General features: G+C 61.8%; 1 protein-coding gene across 3 annotated transcripts in view; it reads left to right on the plus strand.

Moving 5' to 3' along the window:
• The window catches only part of Adgrg1 (adhesion G protein-coupled receptor G1), a 30,845-nt gene extending 20,396 nt beyond the window's left edge, over window positions 1-10,449 (plus strand). For 2 of the 3 annotated variants that reach the window (XM_076837432.1, XM_076837433.2), the window contains exons 4-14: window positions 688-820; window positions 1,291-1,438; window positions 1,879-2,010; window positions 2,271-2,387; window positions 2,522-2,567; window positions 2,871-2,974; window positions 4,037-4,152; window positions 5,070-5,338; window positions 6,240-6,348; window positions 7,108-7,376; window positions 9,040-10,449. In XM_076837432.1, the coding sequence (XP_076693547.1) occupies window positions 688-820; window positions 1,291-1,438; window positions 1,879-2,010; window positions 2,271-2,387; window positions 2,522-2,567; window positions 2,871-2,974; window positions 4,037-4,152; window positions 5,070-5,338; window positions 6,240-6,348; window positions 7,108-7,376; window positions 9,040-9,170 (1,574 nt within the window). In that variant the 3' untranslated portion in view covers window positions 9,171-10,449. The remainder of the gene's footprint in view (window positions 1-687; window positions 821-1,290; window positions 1,439-1,878; window positions 2,011-2,270; window positions 2,388-2,521; window positions 2,568-2,870; window positions 2,975-4,036; window positions 4,153-5,069; window positions 5,339-6,239; window positions 6,349-7,107; window positions 7,377-9,039) is intronic. The other variant, XM_076837434.1, reaches the window with a different exon arrangement.
• Window positions 10,450-11,433: the final 984 nt, after the last annotated feature.

An 11,433-nucleotide genomic window follows, 5' to 3' on the forward strand; every position in this document is an offset into this window, starting at 1 on the left:
CCGGGGGTCTGGGAAGCTGCTCTTCCTCTCAGGCAGCTGCTGTTGGGGGTAGGGGTACCCAGGACAGGGGACACGGCGCCTCGATGTGTCAGCAGGTCGAGGCCAGAGAAGGTCCCCGGATGGTCTGGTGGCCTGGCCCAGTGCCCTGTAGCGCGGCAGGCAGGGCTGGGGAGGCCCCCAGGTGGGACCCCCGCCTGGCCTCTCTCCACGTGTCCTGAGAAGCAGGCGCCTGGGCTTGTGGGGCCGCAGAGGGTTTTACAAAACACGAGCCGAAGTTTTCCTACCGGCCCCAAACCAGGCTTTCTGGGTTATAAATGGAAAAGCTCAGACCCCCAGGGCCTGCCTGCCTCGTGGCACAGGGCACAGGCCAGTGTCTCCATCTGCCCACCCCAGTGGTCCCGACTGGTCCTACAACCCTCAGGCGCAGGCTGCCCAGAGTAGGGGGCCTGGAGTCAGGGAGGCTGGTGGGGCCCGGAGGCAGGTGGGGCAGGGTCCCCAGAACCACCTCACCGGCCCCACATCCCTCCCTCCTGCTGCTGGAGGGTCCTAGAAGACGGCCCGTGGCTGGCCTCATCCTTGGGTGGCCTGGGGGCCCACTCACTTCCTTTCGGAGAGTCTCCTGAGGATGAGGGTCAGGGACGGGCACCTCAGCCCCAGCCTCAGAGGCTCCGTCCATTCCTCCCCCAGAGCCCACCGAGAAGGCCTTGCCCAACGCCTCCTGGGACATGTGTGACCTGAAGAGGGACCTGGGGATGCTCAGCCGGCTCCTGAGGGAGCCCCTGAAGTCCCCGAGGAGGCCCTCGTCCACCCTCGCCAGCCAGTGAGTGTGGTCTGGGCGCAAGGCGGGCAGAGGCGGGCAGAGGCGGGCAGAGGCGGGCAGAGGTGGGCAGAGGCGGGCAGAGGTGGGCAGAGGTGGGCAGAGGCGGGCAGAGGTGGGCAGACCGGAGCTGGCAGAGGCCGGGAGGCTCCTGGGCTGGACTCTTCTCTGGAGCTGACGTGTGGCCCCAGGCCAAGCCCCAAGGCCAGTGAAGACAAATGTCACAGCCAGCCCAGGGCAGGGACCCAGGCCACCCCCCACCAGGAAGGCACAGCCTTGGCCTGCGGTGGAGCCACAGGCCGAGGCTCCGACTGTCCCCCCCCTCCAGGCTGGTCCCCCCCACACCTGTGGTCTGCCTGTCCTCCTGTCCCCTCCCTCCTCGTCCCTGCCCCTGCCCCAGTCCCCCCTTTGTGTCTGCATCTCCCTGCCACCGGGTCCCTCCGTGCATCACCCACACCCCTCCTCCCGGCCAGGCAGCTGCAGAGCCTGGAGTCCAAGCTGGCCGCCGTGAGCTTCCCCGGGGACTCCGTGTCCTTCGAGGAGGACCTGGTCAACGCCACCGTGTGGAAGCTGCAGCCCAGCGCCAGCCTCCAGGACCTGCGCATCCACTCCCGGCAGGAGGTGAGGCCAGGGTCAGCGGCCTCTCCAGCAGGTCCAGGCCCAGGGCGACCCTGGGGTCAGTGGCTGTCACAGTGCTGAGTCACAGTGGCAAGGGCGGGGTCTGCCCGAGGGTCTGCTCTCCACCCTGTGTCCCAAGGCCCCTGTGAGGGCGTTGTGTTAGTGGGTCACTCCCTCCCTCCCTTGCGGCCACCACTCCAGGATGCTACAGGCTGGGCTGGTGTCTGAGGGCCCAGACAACAAACCCGTGTGGACCTCCCAGGCCCCGCGCCCCTGGGTCTGACCACGGGCTCCCCAGCCATAGCCGGCTGGAAGGACTGTGGTGGGTCCACCCTGACCCTCCGGAGGAGGCTGCTCAGAGCACAGTGTGGGGGAGGGGCTTGGGTGTGCCGCAGGCAGGTCCGGGTCCACGGTGGGCTGAGCCCTGGGGACTGTGTCCGCAGGAGGAGCAGAGCCAGGTCCGGGAGTACTCGGTGCTGCTGCCCCGGGTACTCCTCCAGCAGGGTAAAGGCCGGAGAGGGGAGGCCGAGAAGAGACTCTTGCTGGTGGACTTCAGCAGCCAGGCCCTGTTCCAGGTACCCTGCGTCCCCCCGAGGATGGGCTTCTGTCTGACAGAGTGCTGGGAAGAGCATGCTATGGGCCCACCTCCAGGAGCCAGAGCTTCTCCCTGTCAAGTCCAAAATTAGACGCAGCACAGCCTGCGAGAGGCTCAAGTGCGGTTGTTCTCACTACGGTGTGAATGACTACCCGTGAGGCGCTCAGGGCTGGGACAGATGCCAGGGGACGTCCAGCCTCTCTTCTCAGCCCTGATCTCTTCTCCCACCCCGTCTATCAGGATAAAAATGCCAGCCAGGTTCTGGGTGAGAAGGTCCTGGGCATCGTGGTGCAGGACACCAAAGTCGCCAACCTCCCGGAGCCCGTGGTGCTCACCTTCCAGCACCAGCCGCAGCCGGTGAGCGTGCGCGAACCCGCGGCAGCGAGCGTCCCTGTGGCACGACCCCCTCGCCTTCCCGCTGGGGTGGGCGCGGCCTGACCCCCCTGCCGGGCCGCAATGGGACCCGCTCTCCTCCTTTCTTGTCCCCACAGAAGAACGTGACCCTACAGTGTGTATTCTGGGTGGAAGACCCCACGAGTGAGTGTGGAGGGGTGTCTGGGGGCGGGGCCGGGGCGAGGGGGCGGGGCGGGGCGGGGGCGGGGCCAGGGCGAGGGGCGGGGTGGGGCCGGGCCGGGGGCGGGGCCGGAGCGAGGGGCGGGGTGGGGCGGGGGCGGGGTCAGGGCACCTCCTGAAGGGTCTGCTCCCGAGAGGTAGGGGTGGGTCCGCGGAATGGAGCAAAGTCCTGGAATCAGGGTGCAGTCAGCCTCTGGGCGAGGGGGTGGGGTCACTGGGGTCCTGGGGGACTGGCACTGATGGAGCCTTATGCTGTCCCCCCCTCAGCGAGCAGCCCCGGGAGCTGGAGCAACGCGGGGTGCGAGACCATCAGCAGCGAAACGCACACATCCTGCCTCTGCGACCACCTCACCTATTTCGCAGTGCTGATGGTGGGCGCCCCTCCCCTGACCCCTAACACGGGCTGAGTTCTTGTCCCCTGCCCGGCACTTGTCGCTTATTAGTCTGTTTAGTCCTCATTACTACACTCCAAGGCAGTTCTTGTCATCGTCCCATTTTATAGATAAGGAAACTGGAATTCAGAGAGGCTAAGCAACCTATCCAAGATCACAAAGCTGATTCTGTTTTTAAAAAGAGCTGGTCTGTAAAGCCCGCGCTCTTCAGTCCTAAACATTGGTCCGTGATGAAAGTGTAGATTCTCACTGCTAACCTACAGGGCTGGGGCCAGGAGTGTGTTTCTGAGTCCCTGTCTGGAGGCTGAGGCCCAGCATGGAGGCCCCCGAGGCCGGCTTCAGTACTTCCAAGATCTCAAAGAATTTGTGTCTCAAGTTCTTGCTCCTGGAATCCCCTGGGCGTGGGAAGCTCACTCCCTTGCAGCAAACCAGTCCTCACATGGAATGTTATAGAAACATTATGGAAAAATTACAGAGTATACACCCCTTGACTTAGGATGCAGACATGTCTCCATAAACCAACTGGTAGTTGAAAATGTCCCGAGCCGGGTGCAGTGGCTCACGCCTGTAATTCCAGCAACTCCGGAGGCTGAGGCAGGAGGATCGTAAGGTCAAGGCGAGCTTCAGCAATTTAGTGAGGCACTAAGCAACTCAGGGGGACCCTGTCTCTAAATAAAATATAAAAAAGTCTGGGGATGTGGCTCAGGGGTTGAGTGTCCCTGAGTTCAATCCCCGGTGCCAAAAAGAAAAGAACAAACGCATTGAGTCTGCCGGGCCACAGAACAGCTTAGGCACAGCGCGGCAGAGGCTGGCGGCTGTCGTGTGAGGCCGTGCCCAGCATCCCCGGAAGGGTCCCTAGCTTGTCCCCTGCTGGTGCAGGTCATTTTCACACCATGATAAAGTGGGACAATCCCAGGTTGAACTCTGTGAGTCGGGACCCACCTGTAGTTCACGCGGGGCCAGCACCAGGTTCACGCGGGGCCAGCACAGGGTTCCCTCCATGCGCACTGGGCGCTGAGCCCCACCCGGTCCCCTGACCAGATCTCCGCGGAGGTGGGCGCTGAGCACCAGAACTACCTGACGCTCCTGTCCTACGTGGGCTGCGTGGTCTCCGCCCTGGCCTGCCTCTTCACCATCGCCGCCTACCTCTGCTCCAGGTGAGGGCCCCCCAGCCGGGGAGACTGGCCCACCCGCCCGGTCCCCACGTGTGTGTGGCTGGGGGAGGGGGGCTGACCCCCGGGGCCACATTTCATCCCCGCCCTGGGTGTTTGGATAACAGCGTTACACAGTGTAGTTAATTGCCACCATTTAAAAATGGGAGAGTCTGTACAGGTGTGTGCGGGGAGCACACGTGTGCACGAATGACCGTGTCGCACAGGCCACAGCACGTCTGTGACCACGTTGTGCACCTGGGGGGCCGAGCAGGTGATGGTGACAAGGAGGGACAGCTGATGGGCCTGGGGAAGGCCGGGTGGGCTGGGGGCAGAGCACCTGGCTGAGCACCAATGCGCCCAACAGCTCAGGGACAGGGCTGGTAGGAGGTGACAGTTTCACTAGTGCCAGGCTTTGCACCAGTGTGACCCTGACCCCGACCTGCGAGACCCATCTCCGGCTTCACAGATGTACAACTGGGAGTCCCAGGAGGAAGGGATGGGTCCAGGGTGGGCCCTGAGTTGGGGACAGTGCAGGGCCACACACCCAGGCTGGGGACGCTGGGGCTCGTGTGCTGCACTTCTGGAGCCACTTGGAACCCTGCAGCAGGGTAGGCACACACTGATCTGCAGACAGACAGACGCACCCCGGCACTCAGAGGCACAGCGAGGACAGAGGGCAGACACGGAGCACAGTGGCCTGGATTCCCCAGTGTCCTCTTCCACTTGGGGAATGACCGGCTCATTGTCACAGCCGCTCTGTTCTCCTCACTGCCTGCCAAGACTGCTGCTAAACACGCACACCGTGTCTGGCACACAGTAGGTAGGCGCCAGGCACACAGTAGGTGCACAGGGACAGGGAATGGCCTGGAGCGCATGCCTGAGCGGAGGAGGTGCTCACTGTGGTGGCCCCGACTCCGCAGGAAGAAGCCCCGGGACTACACGGTCAAGGTGCACATGAACTTGCTGCTGGCTGTCTTCCTGTTGGACGTGAGCTTCCTGCTCAGTGAGCCCGTGGCGCTGACGGGCTCCGAGGCCGGCTGCCGGGCCAGCGCCATCTTCCTGCACTTCTCCCTCCTCGCCTGCCTCTCCTGGATGGGCCTCGAGGGCTACAACCTCTACCGCCTGGTGGTCGAGGTCTTCGGCACCTACGTCCCTGGCTACATGCTCAAGATGAGTGTCGTGGGCTGGGGTAAGTGGGGGGGCATTGGCCCCAGAACCCTTGCTCCCACTGTCTTTGGGCAGAACACAGGTAGCTGATTCAGCTTCTCCACTTTTCTCCCTGACTTTCCTTACTGCTTCATCCCCCTGCCCCTCCGCAGGGGTCCTTCACCTGGTCTAGAACAAGGTCCCCTTTAGGAAGATAAAGTGGTGAGTCCTGTCCCCAAGAAACACTTCCCAATTCTCCACACCACTCAACTCCAATCAAAAGGGAATTTGCAGCAAGGGCCACCAGTATGGATGGACAGGTTGCACACTGCTCAAGGGCAGCCAGCCAGGAGATGAGTGGACTGAAGCCAGGTCCTGTGCCACTCACCTAATTCACTCAGGCCACAGTGGCCTTGCCTATGGATCCCCCTGAACCTCTGTGGCTTTGGAATTTTGTTCTTGACCAGAGCTCATTTCACCCATGGCTCAGACCAGTCATGTCAGATTCAGAGCCCAGGGACTTACGCCATTGCATGGTCCCTAACCCCACCTTGCTGCTCCTCCTGGGTCCTTATGGGCCACCTCTTCATTCACTGTCTCCAGTAACATGAAGTCCCTTGAGGTGGTTCTGTGTTGAGATCCAGGTGTGCAGAGGTCGCGGAATGGACAGGTCAAGGCCAGTGCAGATATTGCTGGGCCAGAGTTCTTGCTGCCCCTCGGAACCACCGGCCCCCACCCCACTACTGTCCTGCATTCTTCCCCCTCCCCTGCACCATTAGACCTTGGCACACAGCTGTGGTCCCTCCTCCCAGGGACCTCAGATGGGGCTGGGCAGGCTCTGGGAGCAAAGGCTTGAGGAGGGGGTCTTACCCCTAGACCCGCTGGAGGGCAGGGGAGGTGGCCTCAGCAGGTGGAGATGCAGCCCCAGGCCTTGCTGCCCTCAGGCTTCCCCGTCTTCCTGGTGACGTTGGTGGCACTGGTGGACGTGAACAACTACGGCCCTATCATCCTGGCTGTGCACAGGACCCCAGTGAGCGTCATCTACCCTTCCATGTGAGTGGCCGGGTGGCGGGGCAGGAAGGTGGACCCTGGCTGCAGGGACAGAGAGCAGCCTGGGTGCCTTCCATGCTGGCCAGGAGACCTGGGTTCCCGTGACTGGCGGGATGGCTCAGTGGTGGCCAGAGCACTGGGCTAAGGATCATGGAGGGAGATAAAAATCGAGATCTGCTATTGATTTACCAGGTGACCATCCGACGGTCCCTGCCCTTCTGTGAGCCTCAGCCGCCTCATCCGTGGAGGGGCTGGGCAGATGGGCCCCCACTGGCTGCTGGGCAGGGTTGATGTGCCTTCCCACACAGACAGAGGTCCAGAGAGGGACCGGCCCACACGGAGTCAGTGCCCTGCTCAAAGGCTCCCAGCTGGAGATGAGTGGGGCTGATCCCATCCCCCTCCACTCACCTGGTGGCCTTGCCCAAGGGCTGCCTGACCCTAGATTGGAAGCGAGAGCTCCTGAGATCCAGGCCGGGAAGGAAGTATCCCCTGGCTCCGTGTTTTTGACATAATCAGCCCTTTACATCATGGCCTGTGGCTCCCACCTGCCCCTTTTACCATCCATATCAGGACTGGCTTAATATTTTTCTTTAAATCGTCTAACTTGGCAACTTCAGTGTGTTTAAAAAAATCACACCAACGCTGTAAATAGAAAATAAGCAGCACGTGCCATAACAGTGAGTAAACGTGGAAACAAATCTGGTGACGAGCGCGGTGGCTGGTCCAGCTGGCTGGGCACTGAGCCCTGTGCCCTTGCCACAGGTGCTGGATCCGGGACTCCCTGGTCAGCTACGTCACCAACCTCGGCCTCTTCAGCCTGGTGTTTCTGTTCAACATGGCCATGCTGGGCACCATGGTGGTGCAGATCCTGCGGCTGCGCCCACATAATCAAAAGTGGCCCCACGTGCTGACGCTGCTGGGCCTCAGCCTGGTCCTCGGCCTGCCCTGGGCCTTGGTCTTCTTCTCCTTTGCCTCTGGCACCTTCCAGCTCGTCATCCTCTACCTCTTCAGCATCGTCACCTCCTTCCAAGGTAGGTCTGGGGAGGGTCTGGTCTCCCCCAAGGCGGCTTGTCCACACCGGGAGTGTAGGTGAGGGAAGGGAGGCCCCAGGGCAAGCTAAAGGCTCTCCTTCTCTGGGCCTCAGTCTTCCCATCCGGGCCACAGTGGACCAGGCTGTATTGGCGCCTCACATGCGCAGGCCCTGTGCTGAACCACGGCCACTGTGGTGAGCCCGCTGGAGGAGGGCCTTGCTCACATGGGGCTCGGTGTTGGTGGGGAGGCTGAGCATGAGCCAGAGAACAGGCAGCCCCCCACCACCTCAGAGAGTAGAGAGTCAGGCAATGTCATGGACAGCCGTCAGGCTGGGGCAGGGATGCTTTAGGAAGGGTGGCCTGGGAGGACATTTGAGGACAACAGAGGTCCAGCCATGGAGAGATCTAGAGTGTGCAGCACAGACCAGCAACAGCACGTCCCAGGGGTCTCCGAGTGTGTGTGTGTGTGTGTGTGTGTGTGTGTGCGCGCGCGCGCGCAGAATGCAGCCCATCCAGCGCTGGTGGTCACATCTGCATTTAACAAGATGCCCAGGGGATTCGCGTGTACATAGAGGTTGAGGAGCCCTTGCCTGGGGAGGAGAGCTCTGGGCCGAGGGAGAGGCAGGAACAAAGGTTCTGAGGTTGGAAGGAGGCTGTGCATTTGGAACAGCGAGGGGGCGTGGCTGAAGGTGGCTAGTGAGGGCGTGGCTAGTGAGGGCGTGGCTAGTGAGGGCGTGGCTAGTGAGGGTGTGGCTAGTGAGGGCATGGCTGAAAGTGGCTGGTGAGGGCGTGGCTAGTGAGGGCGTGGCTGAAGGTGGCTAGTGAGGGCGTGGCTAGTGAGGGTGTGGCTAGTGAGGGCGTGGCTGAAGGTGGCTGGTGAGGGCGTGGCTAGTGAGGGCGTGGCTGAAGGTGGCTAGTGAGGGCGTGGCTAGTGAGGGCGTGGCTAGTGAGGGCGTGGCTAGTGAGGGTGTGGCTAGTGAGGGCATGGCTGAAGGTGGCTGGTGAGGGCGTGGCTGGTGAGGGCGTGGCTGGTGAGGGCGTGGCTAGTGAGGGCGTGGCTGAAGGTGGCTAGTGAGGGCGTGGCTAGTGAGGGCGTGGCTAGTGAGGGTGTGGCTAGTGAGGGCATGGCTGAAGGTGGCTAGTGAGGGCGTGGCTAGTGAGGGCGTGGCTAGTGAGGGTGTGGCCAGTGAGGGCATGGCTGAAGGTGGCTGGTGAGGGCGTGGCTAGTGAGGGTGTGGCTAGTGAGGGCGTGGCTGAAGGTGGCTAGTGAGGGCGTGGCTAGTGAGGGCATGGCTGAAGGTGGCTGGTGAGGGCATGGCTGAAGGTGGCTGGTGAGGGCGTGGCTAGTGAGGGTGTGGCTGAAGGTGGCTGGTGAGAGCGTGGCTGGTGGGGGCGTGGCTAGTGGGGCATGGCTAGCGGGGTGTGGCGCCTCCCCCACCCTCCTTCTCCCCTCCCCACACCATCCAGACTCGTAAGTTTTGAGTCTTCATTTTCTGGCCTGTGAAATTGAAGGGGACTCCAGAGAATTCTGAGTCAAAGGGCAGATCTGAGTCGAGGTGACCCTGGGAGGGGCTCAAGGGGCGGGTGGGGCTGCCCTAGCAGCCGAGCCCTGTCCTCTAGCCAAGCCCTGTCTTTGAGCCATGCCCTGCTTCCCTGCCCGCAGGCTTCCTCATCTTCCTCTGGTACTGGTCCATGCGGCTGCAGGCTCGCAGTGGCCCCTCCCCTCTGAAGAGCAGCTCGGACAGCGCCCGGCTGCCCATCAGCTCGGGCAGCACCTCGTCCAGCCGCATCTAGGCCTCCAGCCCCGCTGCCCGGCATGAGGACGCAGAGATGAGGCCTCTGCTCGTGCTGCCCACAGCCCCCAGGCTGAGAACCACCTCTGACAGCCAGTGGCCGGCCAGAGAAGGCCGAGGACCCTGGAGGATGGACTGTCACCACGGCAACCAGACATCCATCTGGCCTTGGGGACTACTCAGCTCCCAGGTCCAGCCTCCAAAGGGCTCACCATACTGCCACAGAGGCTGTGGGACTGTCCCCACAGCTGTCTGAACTGGGGCTGAAGCCTTGTCTTTCCTGCCCACCCCAGGGCCCAGCCTTCATTGTTGGGTGGGACCTGCAGGCCCCAGGCTCAGGCCTTGGGTCATGGAGGCCACAGGCATCCTAAGCCTGTGCCCCTGCCCAGGACAAAAACATGGCAGTAGCAGCTCGGTCCCTGGTGATCACCATGGCGGCACCCTGAAGCTCCTGTCCTTTTAACCTGAGGGTGGGGGCCAGTGAGTTGAGGCAGAGTGTTGAGCCGAAGTCCTGGAGGAGAGGCCTCCTTTCCAGAGTGAGCTGCAGGGCACCCCCCTGAGCCCAGTCCTGCCTCAGCACCAGCCTCCCAGTCGCTCTGCCCATCTGCCAACGTGTTTCTAATCCTCCACCCACTGCCTGGCCGGGCCATCCAGCCAGCAGGTCCTCTCTCTGAGCTGCCTCCACCCTTGCTCACACTCCAGAGGGGCCAGCCCTGCCCTTCTATGGCAAGAACTATGGAACACAGGAGCCTCGTCTAATTTCCATCCCAGCACTCCGAAGGCTGGACTGTCCTGCTCTGGGGACACTGGCCTGAGCCTGATGCCTCCTAAGGAGTCACCTTAAATCCCTGCAAATGGCCGGGACACACCGTCATGGTGAATTCTGTCCAATAAACACACGCTGGTCCATTGCCAGCCTGGGCTGGATGGTAGGGACACAGATGACTGGATCTGGCCACGCCCTCTGCACAGGCTTGGCCTGGTAGGTGAAGCCTCTGCTGACAGCTGAGGAGCCGCTGGAGCCCAGGTGCAGATCAGGGGCCAGAGCTGCAGCTGAGGATCCAGGAGGACTCCCTGCAGGAGGCAATGTCCCTTCTACATCTCGCTCTTGAGGGTGGGGGAGGGGGTTGTTCTTTGGTGTTCTTTTCGAGGATGTTCTTTGTAAGTAGCAATTTGTGTCTTTTGATATTAAAAGAAGTATGTCTGTCGTAGAGAATTTGGAAACTGCAGAAGACTGTCAAGAAGAGAATAAAAATCCGCTGTTCGTATTGTCTAACAAACCAGTGTGGGGTCTTGGAGTATTCCCTTTGCAGCTTTTTCTTGTGCTTGTATTAAAAGTGTCACTGATAGAGACACCATGGGGTCAATCAGGGAACAGGAAAGGGAAGAGAGGAGTGTGGGGGAAAAGTCAGCAGCTGGAACACCAGCCCGTGGTAACATTGGCCAGGGAGGGCGGGAGGACAAATGGCAGGTCGAGGTGGGGGTTAGGGGGTCCGTGGAGACCTGGAGGAGCTGAGGGGCTGTGGGTGACTGACCCCAGCTGGTCAGTGCGTGCAGGGACAAGGGCCCCTGTGGCCAGATGACTGCCTTTGAAGAGAAATCCAGATTGCGTTGTTAAGTCTGTTGATTTTTAAATTTTGGTAAATCCAAAAATTCACTGCCAGAGAGGTGACACGTGAGAGCTGACTTCGCAGGTCAGGAGGTGGCCAGTGTCGGAGGCCAGTCTGAAGCAGTGGGCTGCGGGAATGGGAGGGGTGGGTCACGCACCCCACTCTGCCTTTAAATTGGGTTCTGCCAGGTCTCCCCTCCCATCCTATGACCCCGGTTAGGAGGTCTCATAGGCTCCTGTCCTCCTTCAGGTCACCTTGGTCACCACTATTCGTGGTCGGGTATGCAGTTCCACTGTGGTGGGGGTCAGAGCCCCACCCCTGGTCCCCAACCCAGCCTTCTCCCTCCTCTTGTGGCTAATGCAAGGGGGAGCTTGGCAGGGGAGAGAGGCCCGGGGCTCTGCGGTGGGGCAGGATGGCACCAGGCCACCGTGGTGGCTGTGGTAGATAGGCAGGGCATGGATATGGGATCTTTGGGGACCTGTGGGGACTTTGTATGTAGGAGCCCTTGCACTTCCCAGCTCCAGTCCTTCTGGTGGCCTCTGCCCCCACCTTCGACCAGATGGGGGGTTCTCCCCCTCCCGAGGACACCCTCACCCCACCCAGCGGCCTGCCTGGCCGCCCAGTGGAGCAGAGCCAGCTCCTGTCCTGCAGGCC

The sequence above is a fragment of the Callospermophilus lateralis genome, chromosome 18, assembly GCF_048772815.1.
Source record: "Callospermophilus lateralis isolate mCalLat2 chromosome 18, mCalLat2.hap1, whole genome shotgun sequence".
NCBI classification, from domain to species: domain Eukaryota; kingdom Metazoa; phylum Chordata; class Mammalia; order Rodentia; family Sciuridae; genus Callospermophilus; species Callospermophilus lateralis.